This window comes from Cyprinus carpio, chromosome A22 (assembly GCF_018340385.1).
Source record: "Cyprinus carpio isolate SPL01 chromosome A22, ASM1834038v1, whole genome shotgun sequence".
In the NCBI taxonomy this organism is placed as follows: domain Eukaryota; kingdom Metazoa; phylum Chordata; class Actinopteri; order Cypriniformes; family Cyprinidae; genus Cyprinus; species Cyprinus carpio.
In genome coordinates this window covers 1,718,272-1,732,650 of record NC_056593.1, presented here as the reverse complement: position 1 = coordinate 1,732,650, position 14,379 = coordinate 1,718,272, and the positions used below count along the sequence as shown (strand labels likewise).

At 34.5% G+C, this 14,379-nt stretch overlaps 1 protein-coding gene across 1 annotated transcript in view; it reads left to right on the top strand.

Moving 5' to 3' along the window:
- LOC109080143 (receptor-type tyrosine-protein phosphatase S-like) overlaps positions 1–14,379 on the top strand; it is a 135,579-nt gene that overhangs the window by 66,706 nt on the left and 54,494 nt on the right. The window contains exons 5-7 of the mRNA XM_042712281.1: positions 1,050–1,238; positions 3,664–3,672; positions 10,294–10,311. Coding sequence (XP_042568215.1) covers positions 1,050–1,238; positions 3,664–3,672; positions 10,294–10,311 — 216 coding nt within the window. The remainder of the gene's footprint in view (positions 1–1,049; positions 1,239–3,663; positions 3,673–10,293; positions 10,312–14,379) is intronic.

Genomic DNA, 14,379 nt, shown 5'->3' with positions numbered 1-14,379 from the left:
ATGAGCCTTGGCACACCTTTGTGACTCTCAAAGGGTTCGAAGGATGTGACCTTCACACTCAAAGCCTGACCTGTGCCCATTGGCACAGCCTACGGTGTCTGATTTTCTTTGCCAGAATGTGAGTCACACCAGGTCAAAGAAATGAGAGGTTTTCCCTCTGCCTTATTCATCAGTCTTTACAGCAGATCCAATGAAGAGCGTGAAGGCTTGTGTTGGCCTACAACAGCAGGCAACAGCCACACTGGATTCTTTTAAAGAGCGCGAGGGGTGAATTGTCAAAATCTATTGTGTGTTTGTGTGTCACCTGTCTCTCCGTATCAACTCAGTGCCGTAAACAACTATGGAGGAACCGGGGGTGAAATGTCACCAGTGCTTGCCCCGATTAAACGGCTCTGTCGCTAGTGATGTAAACACGGATCCGTAGGACTCAAATGATATGCATGACGGTATGAGCAAGAGCTCAGTGTGCTCTTTGCTATGAAAATGTTTGATTGTCCCTCAGGAAGTCCCCTTGAGGGTCCCTGAAGGGAAACCGATCCTAGCCAAACCCTACTTGGCTACTTGCCCATTCCAGGCAAGTTGGTTCTCTCAGAAACTTGCTTTGTGGGAACTTTCGAGTAGGTTATTGGCATCTGAATGTCCACTGCTCATCTTTAAACTTCTCTAAGTTCTCCCCAACTGAGGGCCTACTTGCCCATTCCAGGCCAAGTTGGTTCTCTCAGAAACTTGCTTTGTAGGAACTTTCGAGTAGGTTATTGGCATCTGAATGTCCACTGCTCATCTTTAAACTTCTCTAAGTTCTCCCCAACTGAGGGCCTACTTGCCCATTCCAGGCCAAGTTGGTTCTCTCAGAAACTTGCTTTGTAGGAACTTTCGAGTAGGTTATTGGCATCTGAATGTCCACTGCTCATCTTTAAACTTCTCTAAGTTCTTCCCAACAGAGGGTCTACATTTATCATACCAGGCCAAGTTGGTAGGAACTATCGAGTTGGTTATTGGCATCTTATGGTCCACTGCTTGTCTCTAAACCTCTTTGTTTTCCCCTACAGAGGACCTGCTTCCTGCTGGCTTCCCCAATATTGACATGGGCCCACAACTGAAGGTGGTAGAGCGCACGCGCACGGCTACCATGCTTTGTGCTGCCAGTGGTAACCCTGACCCGGAAATCACCTGGTTCAAAGACTTCCTTCCCATCGACCCCAGCACAAGTAACGGCCGAATCAAACAGCTCAGATCAGGTAAGACGAACGGATGCGCCTTAAGCTTTATTGCTAATATTCTTCTGCTTACTCCACCTCTACCATACCACTCCTCTTACAAAAAATACCCACCCCTCTCCCAAAAAAAAAAAACACCCACAGAGTTAGCGCTATGAGTTGCTAGGGAAGCTGAAATGGAAAGATAATGACTTTTAATGAACTGTGTCAGAGGAGCTTAGTCCAGATTTTGAGGCAAGCATATGATTAATGTCTGGTTTAAGCTAATGAATCTTTATTGAAAGACCCAGTAAAACAGTCTAATTATATATCTCATTAAGTCTAGCGCTCCAGTCACCCCAAGGCCACCGTCGTGGGTCAGTGATTTGTCAGCAACAGAGAAAAGAAAAATCTATTGGGTTGCATTTGTTTCGGAGCTGTTGACGTAAATCAGTATGGGCATTAGATACTCGGCTGGCAACCCTTGACCCGAACTTGCTTACCCAGAGTTCCCTTTTTCAGGATCCATCATGATATTTTCAAAATAAAGTTTCAGATTCAAGCAAAGTGCAGCTACATCTGCTCTCACTTATGCTAGACTTGAGTGCTTTGTTTTGCGCCGTGTTAATGGACAACCCAGACTCGCCGAGGGGGTATCACAGGCCTCTGTAACGCCATTGGCTGTGGTACAGGAACACAAATGACTTTGACTTCTCTCGTTGCGGACAAGAAGCGAGATTATTGTGTAGCATATTGGGCCTTACCCAAACAGTCAACCCTTTTAGCTTCCATTAGCGATGTCACTAGCCGCAAGGTTAGCGTTCATAGCTCACTTAGAAAGCTAATTTCTCTGCCCTGCTGGCAGACGTACAGATTAATCCGACAAATTTAACAGGTTTTGGAAATGCATATTTCCGAAAATGCTTATGTTAGCCTACAGTTTAACAAAGCAGTGCTAAAAGTTTAACAGCTAAGTTTAGCATGGCTATAGAACCTGTCCTCCCTCTGTCTGTGTTTTTGTCACAGTGTGAGTGGGTCTTACATGTTGTTGTGCCTCACTCTCTGTTGTCTTGTTTGTGATGTCTCTGTCTCTATTTCAACTAAAGCAGGTTTCTAGCGGCACTTCCGCATTCACATGCAGAACATTGACTAACCCCGATAATTAACATACTATTGGAGTACTACTAATTAGACAAACTAAATTCAGTATGCAGAGCATACAGCATGTGCAAATTACCTATAATCATGGTCTTAATTCAATTTGTGTGTTAGTGAGTTATCTAAATGCTTTTAGTAGTATTTATTTGGTGCGTCTATTTGGTAATTAAATATGCTAACATTTTCTAAATCTCTAAAGATGTTAATGAATTTCTTAAGGCAATAATTGTTTTACCAAGGGCAGTTATTTTAACTGTTTTCACACACTATATCTAAAACATAACCCTAATTCTAACTATACATAATGTATTAGTTTTAATCAATGTGATAAAACAATTTTGCAAACTCTATAACTCGCTAAACTTGTCAAGAACATGTTCAGGTAATATTTCAGCACAGAAAAGCAAATGAAAATAAAAGAGATATGCAAAATTCAATACCATATTGAAATGATATATCACATTCTCATTATTGTAATGTGAAAAAAATCTTCTTCTTTTAAAAACAAATGTATTAAATTACATTATTAATATTATTAAAACTACTTATTTTTAAACTCAATATTATTAAGTATTTATTCATGATGGAAGATTATATTTATTGTACTTGCGTTGATTTTTACTTTATGCTTATTTCAATTAAATGTTTTATTTGTATTGATTTAAATTAATTATCTAAAATTAATACAATTAACCATTACGTAAAATTCTATGTGTTCTTTTTAAATGTATTAAATACATTTGAATTACTATTATTATTTTACATGTAATATATATTAAATTACATATTAATAATATTATTAAAATATTATTTCAAATATTATTACTGTTAAATTAATATTTATACTTTTTAATATTTATATTTTTTGTATTTGTACATGATAGAAGTTTAGATTTATTGTACTTGTATTGAACTTAAAAATTTTTAAATGATGTACAGTAAAAGAGACTATTAATATCATCATTGAGAATAATTTAAATTATGAAATCATTTTGATAATGAGAATTTAGAGATTGAGTGGTGCTTAATTCCCTCTTTATTCAAATTGTATTTTGATTTTTGCAAATGTAGAATCCTAGAAATGTTCTTGACGGGTTTTCTGAGATTCCCTCATGAGCTAGTCTCTTATATCATTAAACATGCTCATAAAATAGCCTTAAATCTGTGTTTAACATCTCGTCCTACAAAGGGATCTTCCCCACTGAACTCTATTGATTTCAGGGTGTGTGCGACTGCTGTGAACCCGACCCTAAAATGTGCTGTTTTGTTCTTCCTTTCTGCTTCTTTTTCTGTTTTTTATCATTTCCAGAAGCGATTGGTAAGTGTCTCAGTGAGGGCGCAAGCTTCCTCGTGTCCCTGAAGCAGATGGCATTTTAACTTGGTTTTAAAATGCATGTCCTCCCCTCTCCTTTCCCTTTAACGTCTGTCTGTACCCTCCGTATTTCTTTTTCTTCTCCTCGCCCACTAACATGAAACATTTCCCTGTTTCTCTCAAGCTTTGGAGGATGACACACTGCAGAAAGCGTGCGTGTTTATGTGTGTGTGTGGATTTGCTAATGTTCTCCATTCACATGCAGCTCTTTAGCTCTCCAGAGAATCGGCTCTCACCGGCCACAAATATTCAGAAGCTTATAAAACAGAAGAATAACAGATTAGGATTTCAGAAGCTCTGGCCAAGCGGTTGTGGTTGCGTTGTTGACCGCCAGACACACCCTCGATCCGCGTGCCACCGAGAGCTCGCTCGGCTTCGTCTCAATAACATATTTATCATCCGAGCAGGAACCACCGGGGCCTTGGAGCCTCGCGGCCCAAGCAGCTGAAAGCAGACTTCACCTGAGCGACTCGTGGGACGGATATGTTTGTACATCCTCCATACTCTGTGTGCTTGACAGAGGAAGTTCACATGAAGCGCTTTCAGAAGCTTCTGTAATGTGATGCCTTTAGAAATGTACATGCTCAGAAAAAAAGGTACAAAAGCTGTCACTGGGGCAGTACCTTATCAAAAGGCACACCTTTGTACCTAAAGAATCCATATTGGTACCTTAAAGATACATATACCAAGTCCCTAAAGTGTACCTTTTTTTCTGAGGGTGTAGGAATTGTGTTGGTTTTGTTCGTCAGGAATCAATTACATTGTGAAAACGGTGACATTCGACACTTGATTAATGCTAACCGTTATATATCATAAAGCTAAAATCTGCTTATGTAACAATTATATTGAAATATATTACATGCGTTTTTGTTATTATCATCATTATTATTATTACTGTTCAAATATGTTTTTAATATATTTAAAGGTAAATATTTATAATTTTATTATTGTTGTTATTATTATTATATTTATTAAAATATTGTTTTAAGTAAATCAAAGTATATGTGTGTTATATATAATTTATTTCTCTAAATATTTTGCTAATTAACATTATTTATAATAATTATGTAATAATTGTTGTCATTTATAATCAAACATTATTTTGCTAATTAATGTCAGCAGAAAATGTTACAGAGGCTTTTATTTATTTACATTATATAAGGCAATAATTTGAACAATAATAATGAATATATTATTATTATATTGTATATATGATATTAGTCTAAATACAGTATTTCTACTAATTAATATTATTAATAATTATTAATTATGTAATAATAAATATTATTTATAAAGTTGTTTTGCTAATTAACGTCAGCATAAAAGACATTGTAGATGTTTTTACTAACTTAAATTTTATATATTATTAAATTAAAATATAAGCCATCAAAACATCTTAATCTAGCCTAAGTTGTACTGCAAGTCTTGTCAGGGTCAAACTGGTCTGTTCGCTGGTTTTTCAGGGGTTTTGGGCACTTATAGGGCCTTTCGCACCGCAGGAACCTTTTCATAATATCAGAACTAATTGTGGAACTACCCACTCTTTGGCGTTTTTGGCACCGGAACTGGGTGCAATTTTAGTTCCGGACTGCCTTTTTTGAGAACCAAATTAGCTCCTACTCCGGAGCAGGGTCTAACCAGCACAACTGGTGCTACCCGTGACATAAGTATACATTGATTGGCCAAACGCGTTTGAAAACACCCTCACCCACCATGATTTAAAACGCTGTGTAAACATACTGTAAACATTGTGTCAACTCATTTCTCAAGTATGGAAAACAGCGATAGATGGACGGATGCTGAAGTGCAGGCACTTGGAGGAAATGTAGCACTGCCAGTTGTCGTTGGAGACTTTTAGTCCTCCTTTCCGTTCTTTCAATCGCTTTACGTATACTGTACATCGACATTCCATGTCCATTATTGTGAAACCCGTGAGACACAACAACAACACAGCTCCAATCACAGTGCCTCCATCCTCCTTTTGTTAACGTTGTTCTTCTTTGTTTTCGTTGTTGAATGCCGCGCACATATGACGTTGCTGTCGACCAGCTTATGTCACTTCCTCGTACACACTGTCGGTGCAAATGCAACCCTTTAAATGGTACTGGGAAATAGTTCATGCAAAATCGTCCGAGGACTTTAGTACTGTACATTTAGTTCTGGAACTAAAGCGGTGCGAAAGGCCCTTTTGAGTCTGAGAGTCCAGCTCAGACTAGTTGAAGTGGGTTTTTCGGTATGGAGATGTGCGTTAAGGACATAGAAGCGTTGGGTTTTGGTTTCGTGTTGATTCGGTTGTTGATGACGATTGCTGTTGAAACTCTTTGAGCGAGTGATGGGATGTTTGCTCAGGAGGCCAGCACTCGATCCTCCGTCCTGAAGGGATTTACGCTGATGAGAAAAAGGCCTGTAGCCGTCGACGGCGGCCAAACCTCCTGCTGTTTGCATCTCTCTGTCTCTGTCCTGAAGAGAACCGGATCTCTTGAGTTTCCAGACTGGGGCCAGAGACATTTTTCTTGAGAGGAAAGCAAGATCTGATTCTTTAGGTCCGTGTGTCAGTTGTAGGTCCGTAAACAGCAGAAAGGTGACGCTCTCTGGGTAGTTTGAAGGCTTTTGTGGCTTGAGTTTGTCTGCACTGGAAGTGTTAAGTCAATGCTCAATATACACACTATTTGATGACTCCAGAACTGCAGATTCTTCAGTTTTCCAGCATCTTTTGCATATTTGAACCCTTTCCAGCAGTGACTGTATGATTTTGAGATCCATCTTTTCACACTGAGGACAACTGAGGGACGCAAACACAACTATTAAAAAAGGTTCAAACATTCACTGATGCTCCAGAAGAAAACATGATGCATTAAGAGCCGGGGGTGAAAACTTTTGAACAGGATGAAGATTATTTGTAGAAATATACTTATTTTGTCCAAGTATTTATATATATATAATATATATATTAGATATATATATATATATATATATAGATATATATATAAATATATATATATTTTTTTTTTTTTTTTTTATTTAATAATAAATTAGTAATGCCCTTCAGAAGCAACAGAAGATACTTGCATGTTTCCCAGAAAACAAATTAAGTACACTTTACCTTGATCTCAATGCATCGTGTTTCCGCATCGTGTTTTAATTTGTCAAATTATTTAATAATAAAAAAAATTGTGTTTAATAAATATTTGATTTAAAAGTAAAAAAAAAAAAAGTGTGATTTAGAAATATTTGATAAAGTATTATTATGTTCTAATTTAAACATTTATTTAAATAATAAATGTATATGTTTAATAAATTTGTATGCTTTGTTATATTCAAATATCTATTTAAAATGAACTATGAAGTTAATAGTAAACTATGTATCTAAGCAATTATTTGTCAAATTAATTTTAGAATTGGATTTCATAAATATTAGATTTTTTGAAAAAATAAAATATTGTTATTATTATCATTGTCATCATAATATGAATTTATATATTAATATAAATGTGTTATTTATTAATATATTGTGAATATTAATTTATCAATCATTAGTTATATATTTTAAATATATAAATACATTTTAATATTTCACTAATAATAATGACTTTAATTGCTATTTTAATTATATAATTATTATAATATTGTATTTGTGGGTCAGTAACAATATTTTAATTAATAAACTATGTATCTAAGCACATATTTGTCAAATCAATTATAGAATTAAGATTTTATGTTATTAAATATTCGATTTTTTTACAAAAATAATAAAGTATTGTTATTATAAAATAAATGTGTATTACTTATTAATATATTATCAATATGAACTATATATTATAAACACAGATAGAAATTTGAATATTTAATTTATAAAGATAATTAAGACACTTATATTAGTATTATTAATTGAATCAATTATATTATTATTTTATTTAATAAAAATTAAATAATAAAGTACACTTCCAGTGTAGATGACTTTGTAGTGTTGATTCTCATTGCTTTGGTTGTCGTTCACGCCCGCTGCAGACAGAGTGATCATTTTAATATTTGTTTGTACCTATTTAAACACTTATTATATTGATATAATGATCATTTTCTTGATCGTCTGCCGTTTCCATCTCTTCTTGCGTATTTGATCATTTCTAAAGCTTTTTTAAGGCACATCTTATTTCTCAGTCACCGTCTGTCAGATTTGGTGCTGATGGGACATCTGTGCCTCCGATGAGCTGTTTTTAAGGTCACTGCGGCCTAAATGTGTGGCGTGGAGCCTGAACTCGCTCTGAGCCACGCAGATGGATGAAGATGCGGCCAGATTGTCTTATAAATCGCGCTTTTTCTTGCCCGAGAAAGTCTGGAGGCTTCTTGGAGCAAACGGCTGCACGTTTTTGCAGTCACGACTTCATGTGAGACATCTGTGTGTTTGTGAACCTCTAACCTTTAACCTAACCTCACCTCACCAGTTCTTTCCACACCTTAACCGTGACTTTGTCTCTAGCGGGAACAAAACAAGCTAATTCTGCTGCCTCGACGTCCCTGATACTAACCAAGACTACTCCCGCTAGCAAACACTGACGCTCCCCTGATCCATATACAGAAACTACACTAAAACAGCAAAACAAAACATTCATTCAAAAAACAAAACAAAAATACTACTCTAAATGAGGAATATTCTGTCTGCTTGCTGAAACCCATTCGTACAGCCAAGCAAAACATTTATTCAAATAATAAAACAAAAATAAAACATTTAATTATGTGCTATATGAATTAATAATTGACTTTATTTTAATGATCATTTATATCCAAATGTTTATTAATTAATTATTAGTATATAATATACGCAGTTTATTAATATTATTATAGACATCGCAAATGAGATTTAAACAAATTATAAAGTAAATAAAACAATATCAAATAATGTATCATATTTTATTTAAAATAGTTTTATTATAGTTATAGATTATATTATATATATAATGTATTATATTATAGTTAATTAATATAATATTTACTGTATAAAGAAAATGTTATTATAATAGATCAATAGATAATATAATATAGTCCGTATAAAAACTAGATGAAACCTCTTTTATTTAAATTCTGTTTATTGTATTTTGTTTGTCATGGCACAGAATTATTTTTTATAATTATTTTAATCCTACTTAAATTTATTTTAAATAATTTATATTGTAGATTAATTAATTGATTTTTAATTTATAATTTATGAGGCGTAATTATAACTATTATAAATATAGTTGTTGTTTTTTTCTTTGTAGAACCTAGCAAAATAATAAAATAATAATAAAAATTATAGGTAATAATGTACTGCATTAATTAATAATTGATTTGAATTATTTTAATAATATTGTATTAATTAAATTTTAGTGTATTATATGTTATTTAGTATATAATTTATGTAATTCATTATTATTATTATATAAACTGTAAAATGGAATTAAAAATACAAATAAAACTATATATATAAAATTGTATCAATTTATTTTATTCAAAGTTATTTTTAGTAGTATTTGTGCAAAAAGTGCACTTGAGGGGTTAATATGAGGCTGATGGAGAAGCAGGCAAAATATCCTTCATGCTCACGATGACCTTCGTGCTGCTGCTGGACAAAGAGCTCCGTGAGGGACACGATTTTAGAAATAAAGCTACAGCGCTCCATTGTGAACCGTTCCAGACAAGGGGCAAACATATCAGTTTACTTATGAATATTACCATACTATATTCACTATATTCAGGAGTCTAGTAGTTGATGCTAACCATTACTGGATATCTCTTTTTTCTTGTAAAATAAAATAATTTAAAAAAATATATAAAATAATTTATTTTAATTAAATTTTGCATATTATTATTCATATAAAAAAAATTTAAAATGTTATATTTAATAACTATTTAAAAATTGTGCATTTAAATATTTTTATTTTTATTATTTATATATTTTATATTATACTATTTATGTGGTTTTATATTATTTGTATAATTAATATTATTAATTAATTGATTTTCATATAATATATGATTTAATGCATCTATTATTAAAGAAATACTCTTTTTCATTGCTGTGCAGCCTAGCAAAAAATTCATAAATAATAATAATCAAATAATAATAAAACAAATTAATAATGTGGACATTAATATGAATTCAAAATTTAATAATTTTATATTTTTATACTTTTTTCTATTATTTATTCATTTATTTATATTGATATTTATAATGTACAAATGTATTCTATTTATAAATAATTAACTGCCTTATTAGAAAATATTACTATTATATTGTAATCATGGTCAACTACATTTAATCATTTTTTTAATATTATTGTTTTCTTTAGCGTCATTAAACTTTTACAGACTGATCAAATTGTTTGTAAGCATTTAGAAAGTAGAAATAGGAAAAGAAAGAAGAAGCAGCTCCACGTCCAGCACTGGAAGGTCTTTAAACTTTACTAAAGTTGTGATGATGATAATGATGATCTTAACCTAAACTAACCAGTACATGAGGAGAATCATAACCTGGGCTGACATTAACCATCAACTAAACTGATGTGTGTTTCGTTTTGTGTCTTTTTCCAGAGAGTACTCCCATCCGAGGTAAGACATCACAATAAAACACAACTAACCTTAACCTAACCGCTAACTAATGACTCCAGATGACCTCAAACAGGACGGCTGTCCTCCTCCTCCTCTTCTTTCATTCTGTGTCAGTGTGTGTGTGTTTGTGTCTGTGTGTGTTTAATGTCAGTGTTGGGAGTCAGACAGGTGTCGGGCTGCTGTTTACCTTCGTCTGAGACATTTGCGCTCGGGCCACATGATTCACACTAATGAGGACGCTGGGTAAACGTGATGCTGCTTTCCTTTCAGTCCTGATCTCATCTCCAGCGGTCTGCTCGAATACCCGCACTGACGTTACACAAACTTTAGCAATAGTTCATCAAATTGACTTTTCTAACTCAGATGTGTGGTTTGGAGGTGATATCAGGACTGATGTTCGGAGGAGTCGCTCCTGAGCTAGATCCATGTTCATTTCATTATATCTGAAGACTGTGTGATGTCTCTAACTTGATAAAGTGCTTTTTTTCACAGCGAGCAGGTAGGTAAACATCAACCATATGATTTTACTTTCATATCTGGGGTAAACGAAGGGTTAACAGCTGCACTTAAACTGTAATAACAATTTTGCACTGCTTTAAATTATTTTGTCATTTATTTATTTTTTTTGTTCAGATGTTGGTCAATTTTGTATGTTTACAGGTGCCTAAATTGCTAATGATTGTTTACATTCGTTTAAATTATTTAGTTTGCAATATCATAAACATTGCGATGTTTCACAATTCAATATGCAGTGCAAAAACAATATATATATAGATAAAACACAAACTACTATATATATATATATAACTAAAAAACTACATTAAATCAAAATAAAATATAATATAGAAAGATTATAATAATATTGATGGATGGATGGATGGATGGATGGATGGATGGATGGATGGATGGATGGATGGACGGACAAATGGATGGATGGGTGGATGGATGGACAGATGGATGGATGGATGGATGGATTTGATTTGATTTGATTTAATGGTTTATTTAAAAGGGGACAGTGCAATTTCATAAAAACACAATGAACAAACATGGTTAAAAAAGCCAGAATTAGCCAAAAGGCTATTTTTCATCTGTAGTCCCCTGGCCAAGATGTAAAAAAAAGCATTCAAATACGAACAAAAAAAATATACATTTACAAGTCTATGGCAAATTGACTACAATATAAATGACACTGTAAAATAACTTAAGGTACATTGTACCTGTTACAATAATCAGACACACAAAAAACACATTTTCAAAAAGGTTATAGTATATCAAATATATAATACAGCTCAATAGGCTCGGCTTTTAATGTTGGCAGACATAATTGTTAATGAGCCAAATTTTCAATTTTTTTGTAAAAAATGGATGCATGGATGGATGGATGGATAGATAGATAGATGGACGGATGGACGGACGGACAGACAGACAGATAGATGGATGGATGGATGGTTGGATGGATAGGTAGATAGATGGATGGACGGAGGGATGGACAGACGGATAGATTGATGGATGGATGGATGGATGGATGGACGGACGGATGGACAGACGGATAGATTGATGGATGCATGGACAGAAAAAAAGAATGAATGGATGGATGGATGAATGAATGAACGGACAGACAGACGGATAGATAGATTGATGGATAGATGGATAGATGGATGGATGGACAGACAGACAGCGATGGATGGATGGATGATGGATGAGCGGATGGGTGGATGGACAGACTGGTAGATAGATGGCTGGATTGGTAGATGGATGGATGGATGGATGGATGGATGATTGGGTGGATGGATGGATGGACTGATGGATGGACAGACAGACAGACAGATGGATGGATGGACGGACGGACAGACAGATGGATAGATAGATGGATGGACGGACGGGATGGAAAAAATATAGATGGATAAATGGATGGTTTGAACAAAAAGTAGATGGATGGATGGATGGATGGATGGACAGACAGACGGATGGAAAGACAGATGGATGGATGGACGGATGGACGGACGGATAGACGGACGGATGGATGTTGGATGGATAAGTAGATGGATGGATGGACAGACGGACAGACGAACAGATGGATGGATGGATGGATGGATCGATGGATAGGTAGATAGAGATGGATGGATAGATTAATAAATGTATAAACATGATAGATAGATGGATGGATGGATGGATGGATGGACGAATGGACGAATGGATTGATGTGAGTGCATTTTTTGGCTACAGCTAGTAAACTATCAAACATAAAAGCTCTTTCATAGATTACACACTCCAACAAGCATATTTATAATGCAAAAACCAGCATATTAATCATTTTCCCTAAACCGAAAAACACAAATAAACCAACAACTCAACAATTGCATAATAGTTAACCAATACAGAACACACCTCCAGCTCATCCAAACCAAACTCAGCCCCAGTCTGGACTAAATGTGCCGGAGCAGGACAGTTACACCATGCTTTCAGGCTCCTAAGCCAAGATAAATTACAGCACGTGCACTGATTGGTTAGTGACTTAGTTGTGTGTTTGCATGCGTCACGTAAACGTTATCTTAACTCATGCCAGTTCGGTCTGTTTGAGTTTTGACCTGTGCACCTCTAAATGACAGTCAGTGCGGCCCGTACGACGTGTGCTCGCATCATTGGTGTCTTTATGCAAGCGCTACAAGCCAACAGATGGAAGCTGACAACAATTGCACTACGTATCGCCCCCGTGATGATGCTCTCACATTTAATGACCTTGGTGTGTGTCAGTACACAAACACACTCGTCCGACAGTCATTGCACACCAGCTTTTTAAAGCAAAAGTCCCATTTTTTGCACATTTTTTCACATACTCTTTTTTGCATATATTATACACCATATGCTTTCAGATTTAGTTTAAACAGTAAAATATAAAGTAAAGTACTGCAGTATGTTGGTGGTGGCATTTCAAAAATACATTAAGTATCTTTTTTAAAGAATTTTATTTGATTTCCAGTTAATAATAATAATAATAATACATAAAACAAGATAAAAAATACTTGAAGCAACACTGCATTAGATATTTAGGCTTTTTTTCATAAATTATATCTTGCTTGTATCCATCTTGTATATTACATTTCTAAAAACAAACCTTAATGTTTTATGCAGTGTTGTTTCTGAAGTAAGTTGTTTTTGGGTATTTTTAGATATTTTAACTGGACAAAAGTTAGTGCCCCTATTATGCCATTTTTAAGGTTGCTAATATTGTTTTATGAGTCTTCTAAAACAGGTTTACATGCATGCAAGGTCAAAAAACATGTTAGTTTTCTCAGAAAATATATTTAATTTTACCTAACACAGTATTTTGTGATTGGTCCAGAGCCGTAGTGAGATCTCTCTACGGCTCTGGATTGGTCTACCGTGTACAGCGCATTTCGGAAACGAAACGCCAATTGCCTTGACACCCCTGGAGAATTGTCAATACATAGAAAAGATTGTATGAAACAGTTGAAGTGAACGGTTGATTGTTAAGAGACTGATTCACAAGCACGACTGGAGCAGAACATTTCTCAGTGGTAAGTGTCAAGTGTTGACAAGTTTGGGGTAATTATGAGATGTGATCAAACAAATTTACTCTCACAGCGTAGGATACAGCGTCTTCTCGAAATGATGTTAACCACATAGAAATTTTACTGTTTGTGGGCAGGCAAGTTGGCGACCTAAAACATGTGCGGACATTATGCAAATGTGTTACTTTGTGACATAGAGCCATAACAGAATAAGATTCAAATTCCTGACGACTCGTTTCGGTGATTGCGAGTGGACTCTTTTTTTTTTTTTTTTAACATATAATAACTTTATCTATCGTTCACACTGTCAGCATCACAACTTTGCAGATAGTTTATTTTTACATACAGCTACATGACACACTGCATGGAAGGTAATAGTCGAAAAGGCATAATAGGGGCACTTTAAACGAGATATAGTTATTATCTCTGAAATAAAAATTGTTATTTGGACATCTTTAATTCAGTTTCATTGGAGATTTTATTAACTTATGATGGATTAATAAAAAAATACATTGTGCTGTGCAAATCTAGCAGT